This window comes from Papilio polytes, unplaced genomic scaffold (genome assembly GCF_000836215.1).
Source record: "Papilio polytes unplaced genomic scaffold, Ppol_1.0 DF823934.1, whole genome shotgun sequence".
In the NCBI taxonomy this organism is placed as follows: Eukaryota; Metazoa; Arthropoda; class Insecta; order Lepidoptera; family Papilionidae; genus Papilio; species Papilio polytes.
In genome coordinates this window covers 628,400-641,430 of record NW_013525270.1, presented here as the reverse complement: position 1 = coordinate 641,430, position 13,031 = coordinate 628,400, and the positions used below count along the sequence as shown (strand labels likewise).

Sequence of the window (13,031 nt, the reverse complement as noted above, 5' to 3'; positions counted from 1 at the left end):
GTATTGGCAGGTTGGCAGGCAATGTTGGCTTTTTTAGTCCCACGCCATCTATTAACCACATTTTTGTATACAAAAAAGATTGCAAGTGGTGTAGGATGTTAGATCGAAGAACAACTGTAATGTAACATTCAATCAACGAACAAAATAATTTGTACTTCGAATTCGTTTACGGATAAAAAGACCGGTTATGTTATATGTTATGTTATATTATAGAAGATATCATGAAACGCATCAAAAATAAAAGTACCTGTGAATTTTCTTATGTGATAAGGGTTGGAGGTGTAAAAAGATTGCTTACAAAAAGTAAATACTGTTGTCCCTATGCAGTTAAATAAAAAGCCAATAATGACGTAGAAAATTGCCTTTGGCATTTTTATTATTAACGCTACGTCTGTAGCCAGTCTTCTTTGCATAAAAACAAGACTACCGACGCGACGGTAGATGAAAATAATATATTTCGCAGCTATGTTCGAGTTGTATATAGCGCATGTAGCTTAACCGATTTATTATGAATACAGTCGTCGCCAGCCGATGATTTAGGTCTACGGGGTCACCTATCATATTTAAAATTATTCAAAGTAGGTTTAATTTATCTTATATTTTTACTTTTGTAGATGGCAGGATGGAAGCCGCCACTCCAACTCCCTGGCCACATATCCTCTTTGGCCACATCCATGACCACTCCAATGTAATGTAATGCAATGTAATTACACCCACATTTAAAAGTATGTATATAGAGAAGAAACATTACGTAACCTGAAATAAAACAAGCATTTTTTAGCATGTAGTCAAAGCATGTATGAGCGGATATGTCTCAACGACTCAACTCTTGTGCTGCTCTATAGTCTATATAATTTACTAAGACTAAAGTTGACATTTGTCAATTTGTCAAAATAATTTCACATAACCAAAAAAATAAATCAAGTGCACTGGTAATTTATTATTTTAAAGTATAATTATAATAGGGCTAAGTTTTTACAATGCTTAAGGTTTTTCGGAAACCTTTTATAAATAACATACAATTCGATCAAATACGATTAGGTCACAGGCTCAGGGGTAAGGCACCAATATTTTGTAGAACAATAAAAGAACGTTTAGATGAACTTAATTACAAAGATGAATTATACACGACGCGAATAGATATAGGATTTCCTCATGCAAAGTAAGTATCCTTATAATTTTAATTACATCTATTACAAACGAACGAATTGATCATTTATATCTGTTTTCAGAAACCCCGAAAGTACACAAATATCTCGCTTAGAACATTTAAGAAAATTGAAAGGCGATAAAGAGCTTGAACATTTAGCACGTAATCACAAATTGGAAATTAACCTAGAGGAAGCAAGGAAGGAATGGTTGCAAACTCTTGGACCAAACCATAAAAAACAAATAGCTGAGCATTATGGAATTTATGAACATCTTTATGGGGAAGGTTATTTTGTACCTCACATTAACTTAGATATACACTATGATCTGAAAAATGGTCTAAATCTTCCAGTTTATACAGGTAATGTTATAAAGCCAGCAGAAGCAGTAGAACAACCATCTGTTACATTTGAATCAGAGGATAATGCGTTATGGACTCTTGTATTGACAAGTTTAGATGGACATTTAACAGAGAATGACAAAGAGAATGTCCATTGGTTGGTGGCAAATATTCCCAGTAACAATATAGAAAGAGGTGATACAATTGTGGAGTACCTTCGTCCATTTCCACTGAAAGGAACAGGTTATCACAGATATGTGTTTGTTTTGTACAAACAAAATGAAAAAATCTCATATAATCTTAAAAATGGTAAGAATTGTTATAGTGAACTTGATAATTAGTAAAAAGATTTTTTTTTTAGTGTTGAAATTGATGTTACATTGGTTTTATCTGCCAATTTTATATCAAACTATGATTTCTTTTTTGTTGTCTCATACACAATTGGTGTACTTTAAATTACAGTTACATCATCATCCCAACTTGAAGACAGGACATTTGTGACAAGGGACTGGTATCAAAAGTACCAAGACAGCATAACACCATCTGGTTTAGCTTTCTACCAGACTGATTGGGATCACACTGTTAAAGAATTCTTTCACAATATTCTGAATAGAAAGGAGCCAGGTATGCTTAAGGAATTAAAATTTTAATAAGGTTCAATAATTTCTAGAACAATATAAACAGAACAAAAAAAATCTTGCTATGTCACATAAAGATTGTAAATGTTGCCTATTTGCAATATGCCTAGCCAACATTTAAAGTTGCCAAACAGCATATGAATTTATTCACAAAGTGCTGATATGTTTCAACATATGCACATATAAAATGTACTGTCTAATAGGGTCATTAAGTTGTTACCAGTTCTCGACTAGTTTAATATAAAATGTATATTTATTTCAGTTTATGAGTATGATTTTCCATCACCTTACATACGGCCACAAGAATGGTTCCCTCTGCGAAAGCCTTTCAACCTATACATGGATAAATATAGAGATCCTAAACAGATAAAGAAGGAATATCTGCTCCGGAAACTTAAAAATGAAGATCCATTTAAGGCTCCACCGTCTCCATTGAGGTTCCCCAATGCACATTCATTACCTCACAGTATGCCTTCCTGGCTAAAACTACATGAGAAGAAAATAAGGATGGGTTGGGGTAGAATAAATGATGTTTAATTTATTAATTTTAATAAAAAGTAGGTTTAAAATCAATGCTTGTTTTCTTATAACCAATGACACATGTTGCTTCTTCAGTCATAAATAAGATGAAAAAATACTTACGACTGCAAAGATTATTTTTAAAATAATCTTTAATTTAAAAATAAATGTCTCTCCCACTTGCCACATTGTTATTAGGAAGTTCCTTTTGACATGAAGGGCAGGAGAAATATATTGTGCATTCATAGTAGCCCAGATCATTCAGTTTTCCCATCTAAATAGGATGTGGGGGCCTTCAAAAGGAGAGTGTGAATAGCTATCTATTAAACTAGCGCGTACCATCTTTCGACTGCATCGTCACTTAGTTTAGGTGGGATCGTGGTCAAACGCTAGCTTAACAAATATAAAAAAAAATTACCTCTGCCACTAATGTATATGGGCTTCGCGGTTGTGGCGAATTCAAGTGGCCGCAGTCTCGTTTGCTACCGTTTACCATCGCTCCACATTATCTGAAAGTCCCCACTTCTCTAGTACAAGATTATTAAGAACTAGCTTTCGCCCGCGACTACGTCCGCGTGGAATTAAAAAAAAAAACAAAAGTCAGTAGTCTATGTGTTCTTCCAGACTACTATACCAAATTTCATCGAAATCCGTTGTTGTTTAGGATACAAACTCTAACAAACATCCATACATCCAAACTTTCGCATTTATAATATTAGTATGATGTAATATAAAAATAATACGTCATTTACATTTTAAATTACTTTTATTAACTGTTAAAAATAAAATTTATAAGTATGGTCAGCCAGTACACAAATGTATGATTTATATAAAGAAAAATCGTTATATGACTAAAATTTAAATGAAAATTAGTAAAAAAAACTACTAAAAGCATTAATAAACTCTTAAATTAAGTGACATCAAGAATCCTTCAGCCTTTTTGGTAAAGAAAAAATTTAATACCAATTAAGATAAAACTTGAAAATTATTTATTTCATAGAACACATTCTTTTTACATAATAATTATTGCCGTTAATTAATACATAAACAGGCACATGTAAAGTCCAAGTTATAAGACAAGATACTTTTCGCATAGTGTAGCACCAAATTCATGACTTAATAAAATTTATATTGTAATTTATAAAATATTATTATGACACAGATTTTTTTTTGACTAGAGTATTTCTTCCTATACTCTTTGGTTCCCACTGTCGACTTTTTTTTCAAAAGCATTTTATGTCAGTTTATACAAAAACAATGTTTAAGTTTTTCTATACCCATGGCAAGTGCCTGTCTATGGATTAAAAACACAAAAATACTCCATTAAAATTGCACTGAATTGCACACTAAAGATTTAATATGGCTAAAACAATTAAATCAATGAAAATCTACAAGTAGTATTATTGGACGAAAACATTTTTTTTTTCACAGCATAATTAAAAGCATATTTCGCAAATCAAATTTTAGGAACTGTGATGATAATTTTTGAGTTACATTATTTACATGAATGTAATATTTTCTGTATTTACTTTACTATATAATTATAAATATGAGCAAACTTTAGGCACCATTCCCTCCACCGACCTCATTTCACATAAATGCATTTTAAGGGCACTCCTTAATTTATATGTAATAAATTTTGCACAACTGGTAAAAGTGAATAGCTAATCTAAAAGAAGTAATGATAAATATTTTCGTCAATTTTAAAGGTAATTTTCAATTCTCAGTCGAGACCAACATCATCATCAGTGGCTCCTTTTCCAAAAGCTGAAAGAAATAAGTTATACCCATTAAAAATGACTTCTTTTGAATGAACTGGCTGTTTCCTTGCTTTATCAACTTGAAATTACAAAAACTTTGTTATATAGACAATATAAACACAGTTAAACTTTGAACTGAAAATATCAAAATCCAAATTCGCAAATGACAATGAAGTCCTTTGCAATTGGCTAACAATTACCGTTACCAAGGCAATCTTGCCTCTTTGATGCTATTAGCTTGTCGTTTTTGTTTTTTTCTGCTGTATTCACTCCTAAATAAATATCGAAATAATATATAGACTATGGCTTATCATAAGCATAAGGATTTTAATAAAAAAGAAATAATTATTTAAAAACATCTTACATAACAGAGAAGTGTGTTTTTACATTATACTAGTATAGATGAGTGGAATATAAAAAATATTGTTAGACAGGGGCTATGACTATACTAACCTGCACCACCAAATGGCATGGAACCACCTTTTCCAAGTTTAGTTTGCAGTTTCTGAATGGCCGCAGCTATCTTCGGGTTACTCTGGTACTTAGCGAAGTTAGCTGGATTTGTAGATAAATCTTGGAATGCAGCCATCACTTCGGGATCCTGAAAAATGGTATTTTTTTTTAGATAAAATACTAAATTAACATACTGAGCTTATAATAATGTATGTGAGATGAGTATTTTAAAAAGATCGTAATTATTAATCTTACCTGGAATGCAGTGATAATTTCGGGATCCATCAAAAGGCTGCCTAGGTCGTTAGCGGCGAAGCCCTGGGGGAATGGGCCGGCTCCGGGCATGCCACCCCCCATGCCACCGGGCATGCCACCGGTAGGAGCGGACTGAGCGTTGGCCTGCGCTTGTGCCTTCGCCGCCTTAGACCTGGCCTCTTGAGCCTTGCGAACTCTACGCAACTTCTCACGGTGCTATAAAACATTTTAATCAGATAATTGTGGGAATGTAGTAGCAGCTTGTTCTATTAGCGGCATTTCACTTGTTGGGATTTCGAAAAACAAGTAAGAATCTTGTGAATATTTATAAGGAGAATTAATTACGCATGCAAAACATTTTTGTACACAGTTGCAAAGGTTATTGCACATGTTAATTAAGTTAAGCACATATTTAAACAAAACCTGTTTTTTCAAAACCACTTATTTATTAAATCTAAACTTATTATTTTACAAAGAATGCTAGACAAAAAGATAATAACTACGCAACGAGCAATGGAGAGGAGCATACTAAACATAAGAAAGATACAAAAATTTCTAGTTTGTGTTACTATTAATATTAAATATGCGAATGTTCAATGGATGGATGGATAGGCATTGTAGGAAAGTCCAATGACAACAGATCTATATGATAGCATAGTGATATTATTGTCTGGAATAGCAAATACACTATCAAGTTTTATAATAAGGGCTGTCGCTGCAAAATAAAGAATACTAACTTTCGCTCGCGTGAAATTAAAAAATAATATAAAACGTGGTCTATGTTACTCACTAACATAGCTTTTTAATGGTGAAAGAATTTTTAAAATCGGCCCAGTCATTTTTGAGTTATTCCATTACAATCAAACAAACAAAGTTTTTCTCTTTATATTAGTAGTGATCCACTTTACCTCTTTCTCCTCCTTTTTGCGCTGAACACTGAGTTTATGTTGACGCAGCTTTTCAGCATTAGGCTTGACATCATTCAACCATTCATTGGTTTGATCATCGTAATCAATCTTGAGAGATTCACACAGGTCATGGGAAGCTTCTTCGAATTTGCCCAGCAACCTGAAAAAAAAATTTAATAATAGGTCATAATAATGTGGGCCCCAATTTTACATTGATCCTTATTTTTAAAAAGGTAAATAATTTATAATTTAATTACTAATGAAAAATCAGATTTGACAGACATTTGTCTATCTGCAAGTTTTGTTCCAGGAAATCTTTAAAAAGGGTGCACTGACACATAATTTAACAGGCTGTAAATAATAAGTAGCCTATATATGACAAAGTAACATAGGTTTATTTGGTTTTAGTAATCTAATCATAATTTCACGATAAGCTCAGAGTCCTAAGAGTCTCTTGTACTCGCGCGTGCTGGGCCGGCCGCCGCAGCAAGGTAATACAGATGGTTTTGTTTCGTGCACGTTAATTCGCAGATTTTGCAGACTGAAGAAACATTTTATTATATAATTCCACTTAATCGAAGTCATGGGAAACGGCTACTGTACAATTTATAGTTCTTTTTACTAACATAAACGGGAAAATTGCATGTATGTAAGAAGGTATAATCAGAAGACCCAATGAATGTAGATGACATTTGGCATAGATGTAGAATCTAGAAAAATTCATAGCCTACTATGTCATTAAGTTTTTTGGTATCTGCGCTATAAATTAAAAATACCTTATTGATACAAAACTAGTAATAATAAACTCTATTATTAGTGGTGTGTTGAAATGAATTATTTAGAATAAAAAAAACATTTGGAGATGTTATAGTTTTAAATCATTCATATTTTATGTTTCGACAGAAAAAATTACAATTAGATACACACTAGCTTTCTCCAGCGACTCTGTCCACAAGGTATTAAAAAAAATGAAAGGTGAGTGGCTTTGTTTTCCAGACTATCCTCTACATTTATATCTAGTTTTATTGTATACCCATAAGATCCATTCATCAGTTTAGGCTACAAACTCAAACATCCATTTAAACCTTCGCATTATAATAGTAGTAAGATTTGTATGAAATAAATATAAAATCAGTTTGTACCTGTAAGCACGTCCTCTGAATTTATAAGCAGCAGCACTGTCACAATTCAACTCCAGAGCTCGGGTGCAGTCGTTAATGCAAGCATTTGGCTTGTTCAGTTTTAAATACACCTGAAATGATTATTGTATAACATACTAACTTTTGTTCGCGATTTCGTCTCCGTGCAATAAAAAAATAAAAGACATATAGCCTGTTTCTCCAAGATGGTGATGGTGACCTTTCTAATGAAAAAAATTTTGAAATCGGCCCAGTAGTTTTTGATTTATGTCAATACTAATTTTTTCCCTTCATAAAATTAGTACAGATTAAAATGAACAAAAACGTTATGGATTTTTTTGAAAATCACAAATGAATTTCCCAAACATACACATTGATCTTCCTGTTCACTTTAATATGGATTAATGTCATTGCTGTTTTTTTGCCAGCAATTTTTAATAACTAATAAGAAAATAATTTCTAAATAATACCTGTCCTCTCTTAGCGAACAATAAAGCGCTCTGCGGATTAAGTTGAATGGCTTCAGTATACAACTTGATAGCTTCCTCAAACTGTTGGTCGGAGAAGGCTCGCATCGCTTCTGAACGCTTCTCATCAGACTGATCACGGTCTTCATCAGATGGTTCTTTGTCACAATCACCCATCAATTGATCATTGCCAATTGTATCACCTTCTACTACACCTGTATAGTGATAGAAATAATTGTTTTTTTTTGTCTTTCAATTTTATTGTATTACTAGATTTCGCCCATGACACTGAATGGAATTAAACAAAAGTGAGCCTATAGTAAAGTCTGTAGCAAAAGTTCTTCCAGACGATTCTTTACATATATACCAAATTTCCATGCAGCTATTTAGGCTACATAGAAACATCCATGCATCCATCTAAACTTCCACATTTATAATATTAGTATGATTGAAAACTATAATAACAACAATTTTCCTTATTTCATGGGCAATTATCTATAAAAGATAGATAATAATTTACAATTCATTGGCTGTACATTCACAAAATAAGGGTTTTTAACATCAGGTTTGCATTTTTTATATTTTTGCCAATAAAAATCAATGGTTTATTATTAGGACAATATTAACTCCAAAAAGTTTGATAATTACCATCCATATCAAGTTCCACATCTGATTCCGGCTCAGTTTCTTCTTCTGATGAGGTCTGGGCTTTTTCTCCCGCTTCATTTTGACCCCTAAAATTGTAAACATGATATTATAAAAAAGTAAACAATGTGATGTAGAGCAATATTGTTATCAAATGTTTATTTTACGACTTTTACTGTGCAAATGATTGTGTTTAGGGTCGTACATGAACTATGTAGCTGTTTAATTAGCAATTGTTCAATGTTTTTTTTTAAATTATAGTAGTAGGAGAAAGAAAAACAACTTACCCATCCCCGGAAGGAGTGAAGTGCTTGGTGCCAAAAGTAGCCGTCGGAAGTGTAACTCCAAGCGATACTAGGTAATCTTTGAAAAACGATAGCCTCGGATGATGTATAATTTGTGGTTGAGTTTTACATAACTCAATAAATACTTGCAACTGCATTAATTGCTCATCATTGAAAGGGCAACTCATCTTCGAAGTCAGAGTCCTACCGGTGAAAGTGACAATATTATTTCAAGCACATACAATACTAGATAAGAAAGTAGTCCTTTTATAGTTTCTATAACAATATATTATGTATTTTACTTTAGTTAGGATAAAAATTCTTACTTTCGAAACCAGGTGAAAACAAACTGAATTAAATTTTTTCTTGAATATTCTCTTCTGGCGTCCTATGTCGATATAAAAAGTATTGCCAGTTCTATAAAATACATTAACTACTAAAATAAAATTCTACCGCGAATAAAAACGTTTTATTTTTCGCATATAGTGACTTAGGGTGAGTTGCATCAAATCGCCGGTTATCGTAAAAGTTATAATAGGGTTACAAGTGCAAAAACATATTCTCACAGAGGTTTTATGTGTTTTTCGTTTTTACAATAGAAACATTTAAACCTGAATGTCACTAAAGTGTTAAGTTGGTGTCAAGAATGACATTTACGTAAATTAAAATGTTTGCAAATTCATGTTTCGCCGATTACATTTATGTATCATACGCATGGTATTTTATAGTGACATAAACTTTTTGCCCACGGAGATGGAGAAAATGGCACTCTTGAGAAAATAAACTAGTTTGGGCCATTATTGAAACTGTATTTACTTTACTACTCAAATATGTAGCGCCAAAAATGAAGCAATAAAATTATACAAATATAAATGCATCTTATTTATTTTCCATATTATAAATTGTCCTGTCAATGCATATTATAAATTGTCCTTTTATGGAGGACCTTTTTTTAAATAAGAGAAAAGGGACAAGCGCTGTTGCTATGGCCTTAGACACTCGAAATTTGTCCAAACTGAATGTTTGGCCAAATTTCGAGTTCCATCTTGGAAATCCATTATTTCCGAGCACGCAAGACTTTATTCTTCTGGATTACGTATAGGATAATAGTAGAGATTTTCTTTTTCCATTACTTTTTCTATTATTTGTACTTTTGAAGATAAGAGCTTGTGACAGTTGACACTACCGAACTGACACTAACCGTAACGCTAACTATAACCGCCCAAAATCGGGCGGTTATGATTAGTGTCAAATATGACGTCATTTTGACCAGCGTAAAGCTGGTGTAGCGAATATCATGAACATCCGCAGACGAAACCATCGGGAATGTGCTGGTTAAGGTTTATAGTTAGTTAATGTAACTCACCCTTAGTAAATTTTAAGGTTATTCCAAATATTACCGTTACAGATAATTTTAACTTTAACCGTAACCGGCGATATGGTGCAACTCACCCTTAGCGATTTGAGCGCCATCAAAAATCATCTTTTTAAAGTAGAAACAATTTAAATTATAAGTACTGAGATTTTTTTGGTTATTGTGTTGACTGAAATAAACTTACTGCAACAATTTTTATAATTATTATAAATTTATAGATTATTATAACCGTGACTTTCACTGTCGAAGCTCGATTATCAGGATTTAATTTTTTTGCAAAAGTACTATCGGGGAAACTAGCGGTTCAACTAAAAAGTTACAATCGTTTGAACGTTTTGAAATGGGACACGGAACAAAAATCAATACAGCGAAGTTTATAAATATGTATGTACGAAAACATGTCGGTTAATAATACGAGGATAGTTTTTTTCTTAATTTTCATTACTCCTTTGTTTGCACCAATCATACCAATCTAATAAGTTATTTATAGGAAGAGGCGAAATTTGCCTTTTCGCAATTAACGAGGTAGTTTTTCATATGGAACACCGTGGATGTGCGCGACTGTACCTACATTGGCAAAGGAATCTCATGGGTATCATCATCATCATCATCATCACCAGCTCACTAGACGTCCCCACCGAGGGGCTCGAAACCTACCCTAATAAGGGGCGACTAGGCCATAGTAAACCACGCTGGCCCAGTGCGGGTTGGTTGACTTCACACATATCTTTGAATTTCTTCGCCGATATGTGCAGGTTGCATCACGATCTTTTCCATCACCGTAAGAACGTCGGGTAAATTATGTACATATGAAAATTCGAAAAATCGAAAAACAAAATGGGTATGGGTCATGGGTTGATCATAGCTTTGAGAAATTATTCAAAATGTCAACCTTAGAGTGTTTAAACTTTTTATTATTTTACGTTACAAATAAATGCTAAATATTTTATTACTTTATGAGTTTATAAATAGGAAAAGTGATGAATAAAGTTTATGATACGGAAATGAGGAATGGAGTCAGCGAGAGCTATAGGTACTTCTGAATAGAAACTTTTAAAGACCAGTTCAGTAGCTAACTAAAGACGTGTTGAGTTCCAGTATATAGGTGTATGAATATGTGTCGATGTCATAAAGTCAAGGGAAGTGAGTTAGCAACGTGTGAAATGGAAAATCGCAATATCCGCCCTTTCCTTTAACCGATGCGAGACGATTTTTGTACCTTGAACACTTTTATTTTGATGAAAAAGATAAAAAAAAATACAACATGAAATAAATAATTATTAATTTAAACGGCACGAGAACGAAGAGAAGTCCTTTGCAATAATTCAATGTATATGTTAAAAATGCCTTGAGAAAGCAGAAGTAACTTTTTAATTATCCTCTTTTATTGTTTCTTAAAACATTTTATGTACCGCTACTAGTACTGCTATCAAAGTTTAGTTTTCGGTTTTATTTATTCAATGTTAATTATGCTTTTTTGCGTGGAGTGAAATAATAGGTATTTCAATATCTAAAATGTACACTTATCTTAAACAAAGCAGTTCACTATTTTTGCTTACAAGAAAGGGAATAGAATTGAACAAAATCTAAAATCAGTTCAAGTACGATCAATAAATGCACAAGTATTTGACCTTTGATTGTACAAAAGGTGGAGACAGACGTTAAGGAGCAAAAAGGTGGAGTGCCGAACGAAAAGGGTACGCCGAGAAAATTGTGTAACAGCGCTCTCAAAGGTATTCTTCCCCTTTTCTATATCAATCCTGAACGAATTTCTGTTCGGCCAAAATTGAGTTGTAATAAGTTTCGCATTGGTTTTGCAAACGTAGTATTTTTTTTTTTCATTTCATTTAGTACAGAAATTATTACTTCTGTTTCTTTATTAAAATGATAATTATGAAAAATAGTGTTAGGTTTGGTTAATATCACATTCAGTCAGAATTTCATATGTACATGCACACTATAGTACATAGTACACTCAGGAAGAAACGAACGTAATGTCAATCAAAAATCTAAAGAACGGTGGATAAAATTCAACTTACTAAAAACGTGAATAATATACAAGTGTTATTTCAGTCATGTAATTTTATTAATTTGTTACTCTACTGAATGTAATCATAAAGCATACAAAGTAGAACGCTAGGTCGAAAAATTAAATTACTTTTTTGACATTTTACGGCTCTAGAGGGCCGGAGACTAATATGTTTTAATTATTTCGTACTTCAACAGTAGCATGCTAATTTCTGTTTAATTAATACATTATTTCCTATTTATCTTATTACTGGTTTTAATATGGATATTTTATAAATGAACTTCAGTAGCCGGGAATATATTTACTATTCCATCTATATCTATACTAATATTATAAAGAGGAATGATTTGTATTTTTGTCTGTATTGAATTAACTAAAAAACTACTGAGCCGATTTCAAAAATTCTTTCACCATTAAATAGTTACGTTTTTGATTATATATTTTTTAATAACACGCAGACGATGTTGCAAGCAAAAGCTAGCGTATAATGTAACTGTGTTGCAAGTATTAAATATTCTTAGTAGATTCATCTCTAGAGAAGAGATGGATCGCCGGATTTCCTTACGCCGCCACTCCACAAAGTTCTCCCTTTAATAAATCTTTGTATAAAGTTACACCGAGTTTAGATCTTGGTAAACACAATTAAAATGAATCTCGCATGAGGGCGGGCCTTTTAGGGATTAAGGGTTTAATTTTCATCGACAAATCTGTCTTTGTGCTGGATATTTCAAAGCATTTTAAATTGAAAGATAATGGCAAAGACGATTATTTAATCTGTGTATTTGTTGAAATTTTTTCTCAGTATTCATTATTTTTATAATATAATGTTAGTCTAGTGAATTATAAGGGAGATATGAAGCATAACACGAAAATTTGCGGGAAAGTACACGTTATTTGTAACGTCATCGAATTTTTAAGGGATTCGTCGTTGTACATTATTTCTGATACACAAAATGAATACAGATTTCATCGATGACGCTTACGTCACCTCAGTTACCATATTATATCTTAAATTTTCGTGCTAGCGCTCTGATTAAACTTGGCAGTCATATAAAATAGGTAAACTATCA

At 32.5% G+C, this 13,031-nt stretch overlaps 2 protein-coding genes across 2 annotated transcripts; one reads left to right on the top strand and one right to left on the bottom strand.

The window, feature by feature from the left end:
* The first annotated feature begins 876 nt into the window (after positions 1-876).
* Positions 877-2,700, top strand: LOC106101982. The gene is made up of 4 exons (XM_013281373.1): positions 877-1,162; positions 1,233-1,798; positions 1,952-2,113; positions 2,390-2,700. The coding sequence occupies exons 1-4, from the start codon at positions 981-983 to the stop codon at positions 2,662-2,664; spliced, it is 1,185 nt and encodes a 394-aa protein (XP_013136827.1). The 5' UTR covers positions 877-980; the 3' UTR covers positions 2,665-2,700.
* Positions 2,701-3,393: 693 nt separating this feature from the next.
* LOC106102033 (hsc70-interacting protein-like) lies at positions 3,394-8,992 on the bottom strand. Its single transcript, XM_013281424.1, has 9 exons — positions 8,884-8,992; positions 8,561-8,761; positions 8,277-8,362; positions 7,632-7,843; positions 7,165-7,274; positions 6,023-6,182; positions 5,115-5,330; positions 4,860-5,007; positions 3,394-4,413 (listed from the first exon to the last, which is right to left on the bottom strand). The coding sequence occupies exons 2-9, from the start codon at positions 8,743-8,745 to the stop codon at positions 4,370-4,372; spliced, it is 1,161 nt and encodes a 386-aa protein (XP_013136878.1). The 5' UTR covers positions 8,746-8,761; positions 8,884-8,992; the 3' UTR covers positions 3,394-4,369.
* Positions 8,993-13,031: the final 4,039 nt, after the last annotated feature.